Below are 14,862 nucleotides of genomic sequence, written 5' to 3' on the forward strand. Positions count from 1 at the left end.
GTAAATTTTTTTCTTGACAAGATATTGCCTGATATTTCTCAATACTGTGCTTCACAGGGCTTTAAAGGCAATAGCCAAAACTTTTCAGCAGGCCTGGAAGCACAGTGATAACAGTGTCTCAAGGATTAGGATTAGTCTACATTGGTCAAATACTCTCATTAAACTAGCTGTCACATTCTATATGAGCTGCAGCTTTGAGTTCATTTCCAATTCAGCCCTCAACACATCCTACAGTAATTCAACCTAGTTGTGATGAAGGTGCGAGATTCCATTGCTAAGAAATTCTGGTCCAAAAAACATACCAACTAAACCTGGATGAAACCTCCCTACCCTTGCTTCCTTCTGCTGCTGGCAGGAGCCAAGAGACCAGGTGTTCTGAAACTCACAAGCCACTTTCTTTAGCAGGATAGTGACTCTTACTGTAGGAATTAAAGAAGCCAAAGAGCAGCTCTGACTTGCTAGGATTTAATCTGATTTTATTTCACCCCAGTGAGAACTACAGAATTTCCCAGCACTATTTCGGGATTTCTCTGGCATCTTATTTATGTGTGTGTGTGTGTGTGTGTTTTGCTATGCTTGCACACGTACAAGAAAAAGGGAGAATAAAATAGAATAGAATAGAATTTTATTGGCCAAGTGTGATTAGACACACAAGGAATTTGTCTTGGTGCATATGCTCTCAGTGTACATAAAAGAAAAGATACCTTCATCAAGGTACAACATTTACAACACAATTGATGGTCAATATATCAATATAAATACTGGTTCTGTTAAAACAAGAATTGCAATAGGACTTCCAAACACCAAGCTGTGATGGTGATAACACTACCACCACTATGGTATTTTTTATCAGCCTGTCAAAATGTTAAGGAATAATTTCTGCCATTTGTTTGATTAATTACTTTTTTGATTTATATACCATATTTATAATCAAATAACGTCTACCAGTAAATATCTTTACTATTTATACAGCATTACTGCCCAAAGTATTTACACCATTTTGGAAGGAAAGATTATTTATGAAAAGTAATTATGCAATACACACATAACAATTGTCTATGTTTTAAACAGCCTTCAACAATAGCACACAGCTATTACTCCCTAACTATATGAGCTCAATTTTAATAGAACAGGATGGTTTACATATGTTGAAGACAAAATTCTGTCTTAATTGCATTACACAAATTTTCAATAAATTATCAGTAATGAAACAAGTTTTGGGCAAGGTAAATAATTCTGGAATACATCATAATCATATTTTACCTTCAAGAAGGCATTCAGTGACATTTTAAAATGTTCAGTTTTAAGAACATAGAATAGTGGAAACTTTACTAAGCAATTGTGTAGATAATTCGCTGTTTTAAAATAATCTCCTTGGAGTTCATGTTAATACAACTATGGTTTGGAAACTTGGATACCACATAAAGCAAGTTAGTAAACAGAATGTGGGCTATGATTGTCCTCTATTCTAGCAATTTAATTAGAATATATTCTTACAATGCATATTATCCTTTCCAGCTTTGGTTGAATAATCTGGAAAGAGTAATCATTTGGAATTTGATATGGCCACTTGCCAAAGGGCCCCTCTTCCTATAAATCCAGTAATACCATAAAGTCAGAATCTTTGGACAGAGAAGAAAGAATGTGTCCTGGGATGCAAATATTTCTTTCTTCATAAAGAAGTTTGTTAAAATGAACACTGACACATACAGATGGAAAAACAGAAAGAGAGCAATGCAAGGATATAGTTTTTCTAGATTTTCAAAATATTGTTTGCTACCAACATTTCATACATTATTTTTTTACAGTTTTTATTGCCTACAATAAAAATTGTAAAATAATAATGTATAAAATGTCTTCATTTGGTAAGAATTTTAACATAAACCATTTAAATTAAGTTTAAAAGATGTCAGACGGCTTCCTTCAATCTGTTGACCCCATATATGTTGAACTAAACCTCCAAGAAGCCTGGACTTTTCACAAGTGTTGTTATGATGTTCTTTGGAATGAAATAATTTCATATTTTAACTACATTTTGAGCTACATTTTGAAACCCATATCATCATAAACCTCACAGAAGTACATTCAAGGAATATCACAGACATAATTTTATATCTGAGTAAAAAAGTTTAAGAAACATATAGACCAATATTTGGCCATGATGGATATCATAGCCCAACATAGATTGGAGAAGACTGGAGATATACTGAATGAGTTCACAGAAAAGTAACAAAAACTGATAGTAGTCAGAAAATATGTTCTATAGACAACAGGAGGAAACTGCACAAGTTTAGAATAAAAGAATAAAATATGGCATGAAAGCAGTTTTCTCCCCAAAGAAAAATAAAGACTTCTCTGCCAATCAATCAAATCCAGTTAATTTATAAGAAGACAGATTTAAATTAAACTTTCAAAGAGATATCCATGCAGTTCACAATAGAGCTGGGTAGTTAGAGGTGCAACAGTACCTTTTATCTCTGGATATGTTCAAACAGGAGCCAGATGATACTTTTCAGGAATGGGAACTAAACTAAGTGGCCTTTCAACTCCCTGAGTAAATTTAAAATGCAGCCACCTTTTCAGTAATACTGATATAGCCTTACTGATTCCAGTTGGTTTCATATAATTTAAAAACATAAAAGTCATACAGTACGCTCTATGTAAAAATAATGCAAATTGCTCTACAATTTAAACTACTTCTGAGAGCCTTAATCTCTTGCATTAGACACTAAAGTTTGAGAGTTCTAATATGCATGTATGTATATGTATGTATGTATGTATGTATGTATGTATGTATGTATGTATGTAGGGTTAAGGTTAACCATGCACATATTTTTCTGGTGTTATCATGAAACACAAAACAAAAATGACATGAAAGAAGAATTCAGACTTGAATAGAGCAATTCAGTTATTCTTTTGAAGGACTCTGGAGTCAAATGTAGAGTTTATGTACATATTATAAATCAAATAAAAGAATTAGATGGCCATTTTTGTTATCTGAGAAGTTGCAATAAGAGAGAGCAGCATCTTTTTAACTTCAATATGAATTTTCCTGGGATTGTAGCCACTGGAATGACTACAACATTAGCTATGGAAAGACACAGCTTCTTTATAAAAGTATAAGCAGGCACCCCCTCAGAAACCTCTTCTGTTTGAGCTTTGGATCCTTAGTGCAAATCATCCTAAACACAAGTATTATTTGCTAGAAAGCACAAAGGGGCAATATCTTCTGTTAAAGCATCGTATAAACATCTAGATATCAGATAGCTCTAAACGCTTCAGAATTCCCTCTAGTATCGGTAATATAGAATTGAATACATCCTTATATTCAATTTAGATATATTTAAATAGATAGTATAAATTGTTGTTAAATACACTAAATTACCAGTAAATGTTGGAGAGTACAGAGAGACATGGAATAAAGAGCAAGAGTATCTAATGCCTAATGTCAGTGGAAACCTTTTTAGCAGTCATATCCCATTTTCATAGAGTTAAGATCTATACTTCACCAATTTTTAGAACTGTAGTGCTCAAAATGCAACTGTATAAGTTCTTGATTTTAACATTACAACCTTTTGGATAAAATGTTATTTCACATATTAATTTTGTCCCTGATTTTTTTTAGATGTGTGCAATATTTTGAACTATTGTATACATTAATAGCTGGTAAGAAACAGAAAGTTAATGAAATTGAAAGGTAATTGGTTTCACAATCTGCCCAAAAATGTACAAGGTTTCATTGATATTCAGTCTTCGTAAGACTTACAAGAATCTGATGAATCCACTCTGTTTTCTGTATTCAGTTAAGACTTTTACTCTTGGGAAACTTGATTTGAGAACTATTGAGAAATTGACCCATACTACTGTCATTTATGTAAGGGCAGGGTTTTTTAAGTACACTTGGTAAATACAGTTTTGTGATTTTTCTTCTTCTATATTTTTCTTTTGCATCTTTTTGCATAGAGAATGTTTAAAAACATAAAAAAGACCCAATATCAATAAAGAAAAGAAACACCAGAACGTCTCAATTCTTCTCAAGAATTGCTACTTGTCTTCGTTTTGTAATTTTCTTGTGAAAAAAATGTTAATTCCACAACCGAAATACATTTTAGACAACAGAAGCTAATTAGTTGCTTAAAGTGTATGCATAATGCTAGTTTAAAGGAGCAATCCAAACTCATCATAAAAACGCCATGCTAAATTCAGTGGCTTGTCTCAATAAACATATTGACAACTACGTGCAATTTCTCTCCGATATATCTTGTTCTTTGATTTTACTCTTATATATGCTATAAAAGTAAAACATTTCTCAAACTAATATTTAGATTGTTCACATTGCATTTCAGTTAGAAATATATATTTAGCTTTCACTTGTTAATGTTGTTAATTCAACTAAAATAATTCCAGATTGTTTATGTCTTTATTCATTTACAGACACAAAAGCTGTAAATTGTATCTCTGTCTAATGCATTTCTGTTCACAATTAAGCATAATACACAAGTTGTAAATTGTATCTCTGTATAATGCATCTCTGCTCACAATTAAGCATAATACACAGTCTCTATCCTATGTTTCATTCTCCACAGAAAAGGAAATTAATCTTCTATGTGGCTAATACTAAAATATATAAAGTACAGCTGCAAATCGTTCAGTGAGAAATGAATTAACTATATTTATGCATTGTGCTACATTCATCATATTTTTAAAATCAAGAAAAATACATAGTAATAAAATTAAAAATGTATAAGTACCGTGTTTCCCTGAAAATAAGACCCTGTCTTATATTTTTTTGAACCCTGAAATAAGTGCTTGGCCTTATTGCCATGCGCTCAAAAGCCCGATTGGGTTTATTATCAGGGGATGTCTTATTTTGGGGGAAACAGGGTAAGAGAATATATTCCAAAAGCTGTATACTTAAAAAAAACAACTGAATTTTCTGATTTGGGGCTATAAGAATGATACATTCAAAGTGGTCAGTCTATGCAATACTAAAACTCTTGTGTCTGTAACCTTTAACTGGCTGTATCATAAGGTAGTATGCTAACTTAACATAATGTCTCCAACACCTGGACTTGTGACTCCTGAGGGGTTAAATTTAGCAAATTGGTGAACATTTCAATGCTGTTGCACTGCCACTCAGAGGTTCAGTACACCAGTTCCACCTTAGCACTCCAGGGGTTAAGTAGACCAGTTCTACCATTGGCTGCTGGAGAACCATCAGCTACGGGAAAGCCATCAGGAACTTGGAACTTGTTCCCATTCCTACTGGTCATTTTGTTTCTGTTCAGATAAGGAAATATTTATGAAACAATGACCCTGCAAATCACAGGTTATGTAATAATCTCTTAATATAATGACATTTCAAATATATGAAAATGTTATAAATTAATTATATTATATCTTACAGTTTTATGTTGATATAGATATATGAGAAATATAAATATATAATTCTATTTGTCTAATTCTGACTGTAAGGAAAAAGAATGAGAAAAATGAAAATTTCCAAGATAAATTGTAGGAGATAAAATGCCAGGAATAACTAATTCCGCAGCTTGATACCATTCATTAACACCTGTAGGTAGTTCAAAAAGGGATTTGAATACAAAATAAATGTGATGCATTGATCATCATATACAATTTTTGAATGGCAAACTGCACCACAAACTTCAAAACATAGAGATATATCAAGGTATATCTGCTTCTTTGTCCATGTATCAGATTGGGAAGTGCACACTGGATATCTTTGCATTAAAGCGAGAAGCAACTAAAAAATCCCTGTCCTTATTTAAGACACCCTTAAAGATAAGGCACACAACCATAGTACATACTGATCATGCCACACTGCATATACTATACGATAACATGAGTTAAGAAGGAGGGATGTCAGATTTTAGAATTGTAACAATCGAGTTTAACCATTCTTTTGGAAGTGACAGACTACAGCATTCTGCTACGGTCTTAGCTAGAGTGGAAATGATGCTGCCTTTGGTTCCAACTGAATGCCACATATGCCACTGTCAGAGGGCCAAAAAGACACCTGGTTACACAGACAAGGAATGCCAGAAAGATAATATCAGACAGATGAACTAGTGGTACATCCAACTCAATAGTCGCTGCATTGAAACTGACTGAAATGGCAGACTTCCTTTTGCATCTCCCCACTTTTCTTCCAATTAGTTCTGAAAGAACATTTATACATTGTAAAAGCTATAATTTAAGCAAATTTTAGAGTATTTTTCTTAGCATAATATTAAGTATATAGCACAATTTGGCTATTTTCTATTAGCAAATAGCTCACTTATGCTCTAAGAACAGCAGTTTTTAGGAGATTTAACTCTTTATTCTGAACCAACCAATAGCTATTTCCTTGACAGATAAAATCTAATTGGATCAACAGAGTTTATCTCTTAAACACTAGTTTACTGATATTGCTAAAATCCATATAATTGGGTTATTTTTTGTTTCCATCAACCATCATGTACAATTTTATATGTTGTCTATTTCTAATTAATGAAGGTTTATATAAATGAAAGTACATAAAAAATGAAGGTACATAAATGAAGGTATATAAATGAAAGTACATAAAAAATGAAGGTACATAAAAGAAAAGATACCTTGATGAAGGTATCTTTTCTTTTATGTACACTAAGAGCATATGCACCAAGACAAATTCCTTGTGTGTTCAATCACACTTGGCCAATAAAAAAAAATTCTATTAAGTTTACTTGTTCAGGAAATTAAAATCACAATACAGATAAATTTAGCAAGCAAGCAACATTAATGGACAGTCATATGGTGTTTTGGGGGGAAAAAATTCTCATTTTCTTTTAGTTTCCTGAACTCCATTGCATATCTACTTTGTTAGTCTCCCAGCACAAAGCATGGGTATTTCCCCTGCTTCTACCAGTGAATTAATTCTAGAACACAATTTTCAATGTATAAAAAAATATTTTTCTCTAAAAAATGAGATATTTACATGGAAAGAGTTTTATTTTATTATTACAGTTACTCCTTTACCATGAATAATCATAAGGGTTTCTGGTAGAAGATATAATTGAAAATTAGAGTTTATATATAATCTGAGCCACAACACAATACATAAACCAAAAACAAATCTACAGAGGTAATCTAGTTTTGGCTTGTTTCAATTTTTTAGCAACATGATTCCATGTGTATTTTGGCAGACATAAAATGCATTAATTCTAATGGAATTTAGAATTTGATTGATTTGTTTAATATCTGCTTTAAATGGTATGTATGAATGTATGAATTGTTTCAGAAACACTCATCAGCTTACTACAGAGGGTATATACTGGGTTAGGTGGAGATTTCCAGTAGAGGTCACCATTGCTTTAACAACAAAGTAGACAAGGGCATTTTATGTGTTGTTTTTTTTAAAAAAGAAAACATGATATGGGAGAGTTATATTTCCCAAGATTGGGCTAACATTATATGATCAAGGCTGTTTTTCATTCTTTCTATGCATGTTAACTTTTGATTGCTAAGCAAAAATGTTTAGTGATTACAATATGGCCATAAGGCAACAAAATTAAATGATTTAGTTGTAACAAATGCACCTCTTTTCTAGGACTTGTAAACGTGTATATTAGACTCAGAAGATGAATCTTTAAATATAGCCTAATTTCAAGTGAAATCTAAACAATAGTCCTAATATGCATTCAGATCCACATATGAGTTTAATTCCCGCAACAATGTAATTATGCTTTTTCTATTCATACAGAAGCTATGCTGTCTAAGAGATTAAAGCAAATAAAATGAATGACTTTTTTTCAAGTTACAGTTGCTACTTGTAGTCATATAATAACTTGGTGAAAGCATAACATAGTAGAAGCACCAAAATTTGTGCTGTCCCTTTAGGGCAAGTTCTCTGCATTTCTCAGGTTTTGAACAATTATTATAGTCCTTTGAAAAGGACTGCATTGCTCAACAATGTTTCCAGATGTTCCCCAGATCTTTTAGCAATGATTTAGACATCTGACATTAAGACTAGATTCAAATAACTTGTCTTTTGCTCATTATCATCTCTGTCATGAGAATAAGATAAGACTTGTAAACTCTTTTACAAGAAGAGTTCTATGGACCCTAATGACATGATTCTCATTTTCATTTAAACCATATAAGTAAGCTTCATAAAGCCATAGAAGTTTATTATACTGTATATTAGTTAGTTATGCCTACACTGAAAACATTGTAACAACAAGGCAACCTTAAGTTAACCACAAAAGTGAAGTTCTCACAAGGAAAAGCAATCTTAACACATTTTAACAATCAGAAGTTCAAGTGTAGTTATGTTCTTAGCTGGACTAAGATATTAAACTACATGATTAGCTTAACTAATATAGTTTTTGACTTTCCAAGCAGTGAGTTTGGAAAAACCAGGCTGGTAAGCAAGCATACAACAATTTATAAATGATCGTGCAAATTTCAGACTGGACAAGGAAACAGGATGTCCACTGGAAACATTAAAAAAAATAATCCAAAAATCCATAGGGAATAATAGGAAATGAGAATAGCTACTGACATGACCAAGATTTAATCAATATAAGCCACAAGTGAGTTATAGTAAAAATAAAGCAGAGTGGATCTTCAGATGCCATGGAATGGGTCACAGCTAGGAACAGCAATAATTTATACTGCTTTTTTTATTGTTGGTTTTAAAATGGTAGCAAAATTTGTAATCTTCTTCTCTTATCCACAGTATTAGATGTATGTGTGCTTTATATTAATTTGTTCACTAATTGACAAAAATGCTGATATTACACACTGATAATGATCAACAGGAGGAAATAATTATAAGGTTTATGATCAACCTTCCCCCCCCCACTGTAGTTATTTGTGAAACTTCTAAGCCACTTTCAGCATCAAAATTTACCCTGAAAGGGCACCAGAAACAGTATTGTTTCATTTCTACTCCATCCTGTAGCCTTTCCATCCTCTAGCATAATTTCAATGGACCCCTATTATTGTCAATAGCCATGCTCAGCTCCCAGTGATCTCCTACAGACCTTCATATGGTGGCTTTCCTCTTTTCCAGTGGATGTTCTTGTCCTTCCTTCATTTTATACATCCTTTGGGAGGAGAAAAAAACACCATAAACTTCCGACAGGCTACAAAAAACAAAGAAACTTCTCTCAACGGATCGCACCTCTTGCCTCCCTGTCTGGCGTTTCCCTTCTAAAAATACAGCACGAGCATCAAACAAGAAAATAGCGAGCAGCGCCCTCACTTTCCATCCTTTCGCTAGGCAGACAGCAGAGAGTTTTGGGGAGAAGGGGGAGAACCTGACTGCAGAAATGCAATCCGAATTGTGTCTGTCTGGTGATTAAAAAGTAGAAACGACTGGGGGGGGGGGTGCGGCGGCGGCGGCGGGAGGGGGTGGTGGTGGTAGAGCTTCCTCCCATTGAAAACAAAGTAAAGCCTCTAAAGGGACAACAGCTGCTTAACCGAGTCCACATCCAGATGTCCTCCCGGGAGACGTTACAGGAGATGGACTTTCCTGCTGGCAGAGCCAAGACCTTCCACCAAAATGTTGGGTCTAATCAGTGGCCGCAGCCAACGGGACTGGCCGCTTGGAGCGGCAGGTTGAGAGTTGGCTGGTGCCCCACTAGCGCCACCGCCAAGGTTTTGCAGCCCTAAGGAAAGAAATCGCGGGAGTCCGATACTCCCGCCAGGGCGCCCGGTGCCCGGACTTTCTCCCTCACAACGCCGGCGGGCTCACTTACCTCAGCGCTGCGGCCGCAGGGCAGGTGGAGAGAGACCCCCTAGGGGCTGCTGCCGCCGCTGGACGCGCCGTTGCCCAGCCCGCCGGGGATCCTAACGCGCCTTGCTCCGTGGCCGCTTTCCAGACGCACCCCAGCCATTCACTTTCACACGGCCGCCGCAGCCTCATTCGGAACTCGCTCCTCTCTGCCTGGGTCCTAGCGCCATAAAACGCGCGTCCGGGGAGAGCTGCGCGGAGTCGGCCGGGCGCCGAATTGAAGGGGCCTCGACGGGGAGTTTGTCGGACTCCTTGAGCGAAGCTTTGGTCGCGGAGCGAGGCCGCCCGCAGGCTCTTCCCGCTGCTCGGCGGGGCTTCCCTGGCTTTGCTCCGGAGGCACGCGCTCAAATCCTGTCTCCTGAGGAGGATTAGTGGAAATGTGAGCCACGACTCCGGAGCCTTCCAATTTCTGAGCGAGGGAGGAGGCTGGACCCCAGGAGAACCCCCCGCCCCCTGCCATCCCCTGCCGGCCAGCGGGCGGGTCTTTGGCATTGGCCTGACGTGAAGCGTGCATTGGAGGAGAGTCCGAAGTTTGTCTCCCCTCGGTCACGTCCGATTCAAGGGACAGGTTATTAGGATTCGAAACAACGCCTGACGAAACGCCGAACCATCCAGTTATGAACCTCCAGGCTTTAATAACGGTCGCCGGGAGTCACGTCAAAGGACTCCGGTCTCGAGGAGTCTCGAATAGCAGGGAATTCGGGCTGGTTGTTTGTTTTAAACAAAAAAAAAGTGAAGCTGAGGCGGAAAAAAAAAAGATTCGGCAGTAGAGATTAAAATGGGAAGAAATGATTCGACAAATCGAGGGCGAAAAGCGATTTTGGAAGTTCCTACGATTTGAACCGAATTCCAACTGAATGGACTTTCGACGTGGTCCGAAGTTTTTCTAAGTTCTCACTGATAACTTCCAAACCGGGTTCCGGATGAGGAACAATCTTACAGTCTTGCGGTCAAAATAATAGAAACACGTTTAGACTCTGCAGCGAACCCTGAAATGATTTTCTACTTTGTAGCTTAGTGTGTTGTTCAAATCAAATCAATGTTCGCTAGTATATATTGCGTGAAAGGCTTGTGGCATCCAAAAGAGCAAAACTGTGGATAATAGTTGGCTTCAGGAAATACAGGAAACATTAGATGTCCTCAACCATGACCTGGATGACTGAGAATCTCCATAGACATTAACCTGATAGATATATATACCCATTCTTGGAGGAAAAGGGGAAATGCAGGACAGTAAAGAAAAGAAATGCTGAGACCTCAGGAAAATCACCATCCTAATCTTGCATCAAGAATGCAAAGAGTGCTCTTTAAAAGCCAATTCAAACACCACAGTGTGTTAATTATGTGATCTGATACCAGTAACAAAACCGGCTACCGTTCCTTCATGTAATAATAAAGCATCAGCAAAACTGATAAAAGAGAACAGCCCTCTACCATTCCATAGGGGTTAGTGGATGCTCTTTAGGTCTGATGCAGCTTTTTCCTAAGAGGATGCCCTGCAGACTATATGACTCAGTCTCAGGTCCCTGAATTCTTAGGCCAGCAAAGCTATTGCTTGATCCACTTGGTACCACCAGGATGAGGGAAGGCTGACCTATTTGCCATTGAAAATCTCAATCTCTTCCATGTCTGTGATAATACCAGGGCTACCAGATTATTACAAGATAAGGACCAGGGCAGTGGTGACAGTCATCAAGTAGACATTGATGTCTAGGGGTTCTCTGGATTGTCAAATGGTATCACTCTTGCAAGAAGCCTCAAATATGGAGAATTTTTTGGTTATTTTTTAAATGATTTTTTTGATTTATATATTAAATAGATTTATATGGCTGGTCAAGTCAGCCACAGAGACTATTGTTGCATCAACTATACCAAACGATGTTTAATATTGAGTGAGCTGTCTTTCCTTTCATAGATTACATCTCAAAAATATTTTCTTTTACAAATTTCTTGTATGAAAACTATAGAGAAAATAGAAGGAGAATGTTGAAGTGCTGCGGAAATGATCCATAATACAAGTAATGGGAAAAGACAGCTGACAATAACTAAATAGGTATTAGATATGCAAACAGAAGAAACAGTATATAAGGAAAACTTGACTAGAACAAAATAGATCATGAACTCTTGCTTTAAAGCAGTCAGCCCTCAGCTCCCAATCACAAATATTCATAATCTAATTTAACATTTCTAATTCCATCCAGCAGAGGGCAGAATTTTGAGATATGGACCATCATTGTTAACCAGACTACAAAAGATAAGCAGCCTCTCTTGAAGTAACGTAACAGAGTTGGAAGGGACCCTGGAGGTCATCTAGTCCAGCATGTATCTTCTTACCAAACAGTAAATTGAATTAAGTGGGATTTCCTTCCTTTTCTCCCTTATATCAGAGATGCTTTTATTAGTGCTGATGATAATGTTATACACAGTAATTACGAATTTAAGCTTTATTTCTATTGATTTCTGTTCCTACTTTCCTACATGTCACTTGTATGTTCTCTCCACCAACAATACACAACTGTAAAGTTACAATACAATTAAACATTGTTTTATGCAAACCTTTGGAATGAATTGTTTACCAATTGGGTTTGTAACCAGGCAGGGGGAAAATATTACTTGTCAGGACATGCCAAAGCCAACTGGTTTCCTTTTTTTGATAAAGTATCAGTTAAGTTAACCAAGGAATGTGGTAGACATAATACTCTTTATTAGAACATTTAATAGTCTCCCACAAAACCTAGTAGAAAAAGAGGTAGGTTGGAATGGACTGTGCTATCAGTAGCTGGGAATAACTCCATCATCATGCAATTATCTTGACAACATTATCAAAAGAGGTTTGCCAGTAGCTTCTTCCTAGGGCTGAGAGAATGTGATTGGCCCAAAGTCATCCAGCACATAATCGCCCAGTTTCTACCTAATGCCTTTAACCACTACATCAAACTGGCTCTCATCACCTCAGAGACTAATACACTTCTCACCACATAAACTTCCATATATGATGATGTTGGACTTTAAGCTTTTATAAACTTTTTCTGTTTTTATTGTAGAAGATGTAAAAGTCTCCCATTCCAGAAGCTCATTAATTGCTAATCCTTATGTGAATGCTGCATATATTTTTTAGCTATCATATGTTTTGATAAGCTTGAGTGAACTATTAGTTCTAAGAGGTAGTGTCCAATAGGCTTCCAAGTCCAATCAAACATGCTTGGACCACTTCCTCCAGGTAAAATTTGCCCAGTGTGTGTTTGCATATAAGGAGTAAATGCTTACTACCTTCCCTATGAGATGTCAAGGGAACATAGGCCCAGAGACAATCCTTCTACAATGCCCAGTGCTATAGTGTACCTTCTCCTTGCTACAGGTCTTCAGTAAGGCAATCAAGATAATACTTTTGAATGTGGGAGCTCTTTATGATTGGCTTGCCATATTTATTCATATTTGTATGATTTTTGATGAATTGTTCACATAGTTGTTTCAACTAGGTGGTATAAGAATGATTATTCTATTCTATAGAATAGAAGGCCCCAATATTCTTGGCCTTCCAGGAAAGCCTGAAGAGCTTTTTTTCTTATTTTTTTTCTTTTTTTCTCTATACTTTTTTACTTTTTTCTTCTTTAGTTTAAAATTTCTTCTTAGTCTGTATTAGTCTTTTATCTTTGTATTTTCTTACCCCAATCCATTTTAAAATACTGCATCATGTCAGTCTGTCATATCCAGCAATAATTCCTTAAGCTTCATTGTTATATTGTTTTCTTCATTCTGCCTCATATTAAAATTCCTGCCATATAAGTTCAATATGCACACAACTTAACTGGCATATTCAAAGCATCAGTTTCCTCACTTTTTTAAATAAGAGGTTACAATCTAGTCAAGGTCATGTTTAATAATACTCTGAATGGATGAATCCAGTGCCTTATATTATATATATATATTGATAGTGCTACTAAATCATAAATATATAGAGAAAAAAATCAGATAATATTTGAAATGAAATAGTGGTCAGCTTTCTCTGTTTTTAATTGGAATGACCTCAAAACAATTAGCAAGCAAAGTATTCATTGACCTAGATAGACAGTAATTGTAGTGCTCAAATATACAAAGGCCTGGAGTCACATAGGTCCTTGGTAGCAACAACTGATTGTCACTTCGCTACTGACTGTCATTTATGGTGATGCAGCTCAGAACTGATTACTCTTTCAAATAAAAACCACATCAGGAAATCAGACATAAATCAGCAGTAGAAAGAGGAAAGACCTGTGGTTTAAGTTTCAAGGTGGCTGTTAAAATCCAGGGATAGCCAAGTATTCTTTACAATTGTAAAAATTTGAGTGTAGCATCTTTGAGATCAGTACTGTTTTTGGGAAAGAAATGGAATGGAATGGAATGGAAGGAAGGCAGGAAGGCAGGCAGGCAAAGATCAATAATCCAGATTTCACAGTTGTGTTGCAATTATACAGTCCACAGAGTAACATTCCTAAATGACTCTTTCTAACACTTTCCTCTAATATTCACCAGTTCAGCTGATCTCATTAGTATTCCGTTATGCAAGTTTCTGGCAGGCTAATCATGACAGATGTTGTTCTGCTGTTTATTCTCTATGCAGAGCAATTTTGTTATCAAATTGTTATTTTAATTAATAGAAAAAATCCCCAAGAAGGATGTATAAGGATTGTTTTTTCAAGACAACCAGCTTAAGCAGTTACATTGCACATTGGAAGTGCAGGATAGGTGTCTTATAATTGTGATACGTCAGCTGAATTTGCCATTTGAATATTCTTCATTTGTTTATTGTTACATGGTCTACAGGGTCTGAAGGAGATAATGTATATCAGGTGTCAATTGGGTGGCTCTTTCTTTGACTGCTGCTTGAATGATTAGATAAAATACTTCCATACAATCATTTAAGAAACCCTTTTTGCTGATGATTGTTTACTCCTGGCACACAAAGACAGTGATCTATAGTTGGTAATGAAACAATTCTCAGATGCTGTTGTGCTCTTCAGCCTGACTATCATCTTGAATGAGACTAAAGTACTTTACCAGCCCATGCCAAATACCAAGCCCATAGAATGAAAGTTCACCGATGA

At 36.2% G+C, this 14,862-nt stretch overlaps 1 protein-coding gene across 5 annotated transcripts in view; it reads right to left on the minus strand.

The window, feature by feature from the left end:
- The window catches only part of NGF (nerve growth factor), a 132,027-nt gene extending 119,893 nt beyond the window's left edge, over positions 1 to 12,134 (minus strand). For 2 of the 5 annotated variants that reach the window (XR_009154611.1, XR_009154610.1), the window contains exons 1-2: positions 9,744 to 12,134; positions 9,027 to 9,089 (exon numbers count right to left, since the gene is read on the minus strand). Coding sequence is in view for 1 of the 5 variants with exons in the window: in XM_058178434.1 (XP_058034417.1) it covers positions 9,027 to 9,032 (6 nt within the window). In the remaining 4 variants the exon portion in view is untranslated. Of the gene's footprint in view, positions 1 to 5,310; positions 6,180 to 9,026; positions 9,090 to 9,743 lie in introns of those variants that run through there. The other 3 variants (XR_009154612.1, XM_058178434.1, XM_058178435.1) reach the window with 3 other exon arrangements.
- Between the last annotated feature and the right edge of the window lie 2,728 nt (positions 12,135 to 14,862).

This window comes from Ahaetulla prasina, chromosome 3 (assembly GCF_028640845.1).
Source record: "Ahaetulla prasina isolate Xishuangbanna chromosome 3, ASM2864084v1, whole genome shotgun sequence".
Taxonomy (NCBI): domain Eukaryota; kingdom Metazoa; phylum Chordata; class Lepidosauria; order Squamata; family Colubridae; genus Ahaetulla; species Ahaetulla prasina.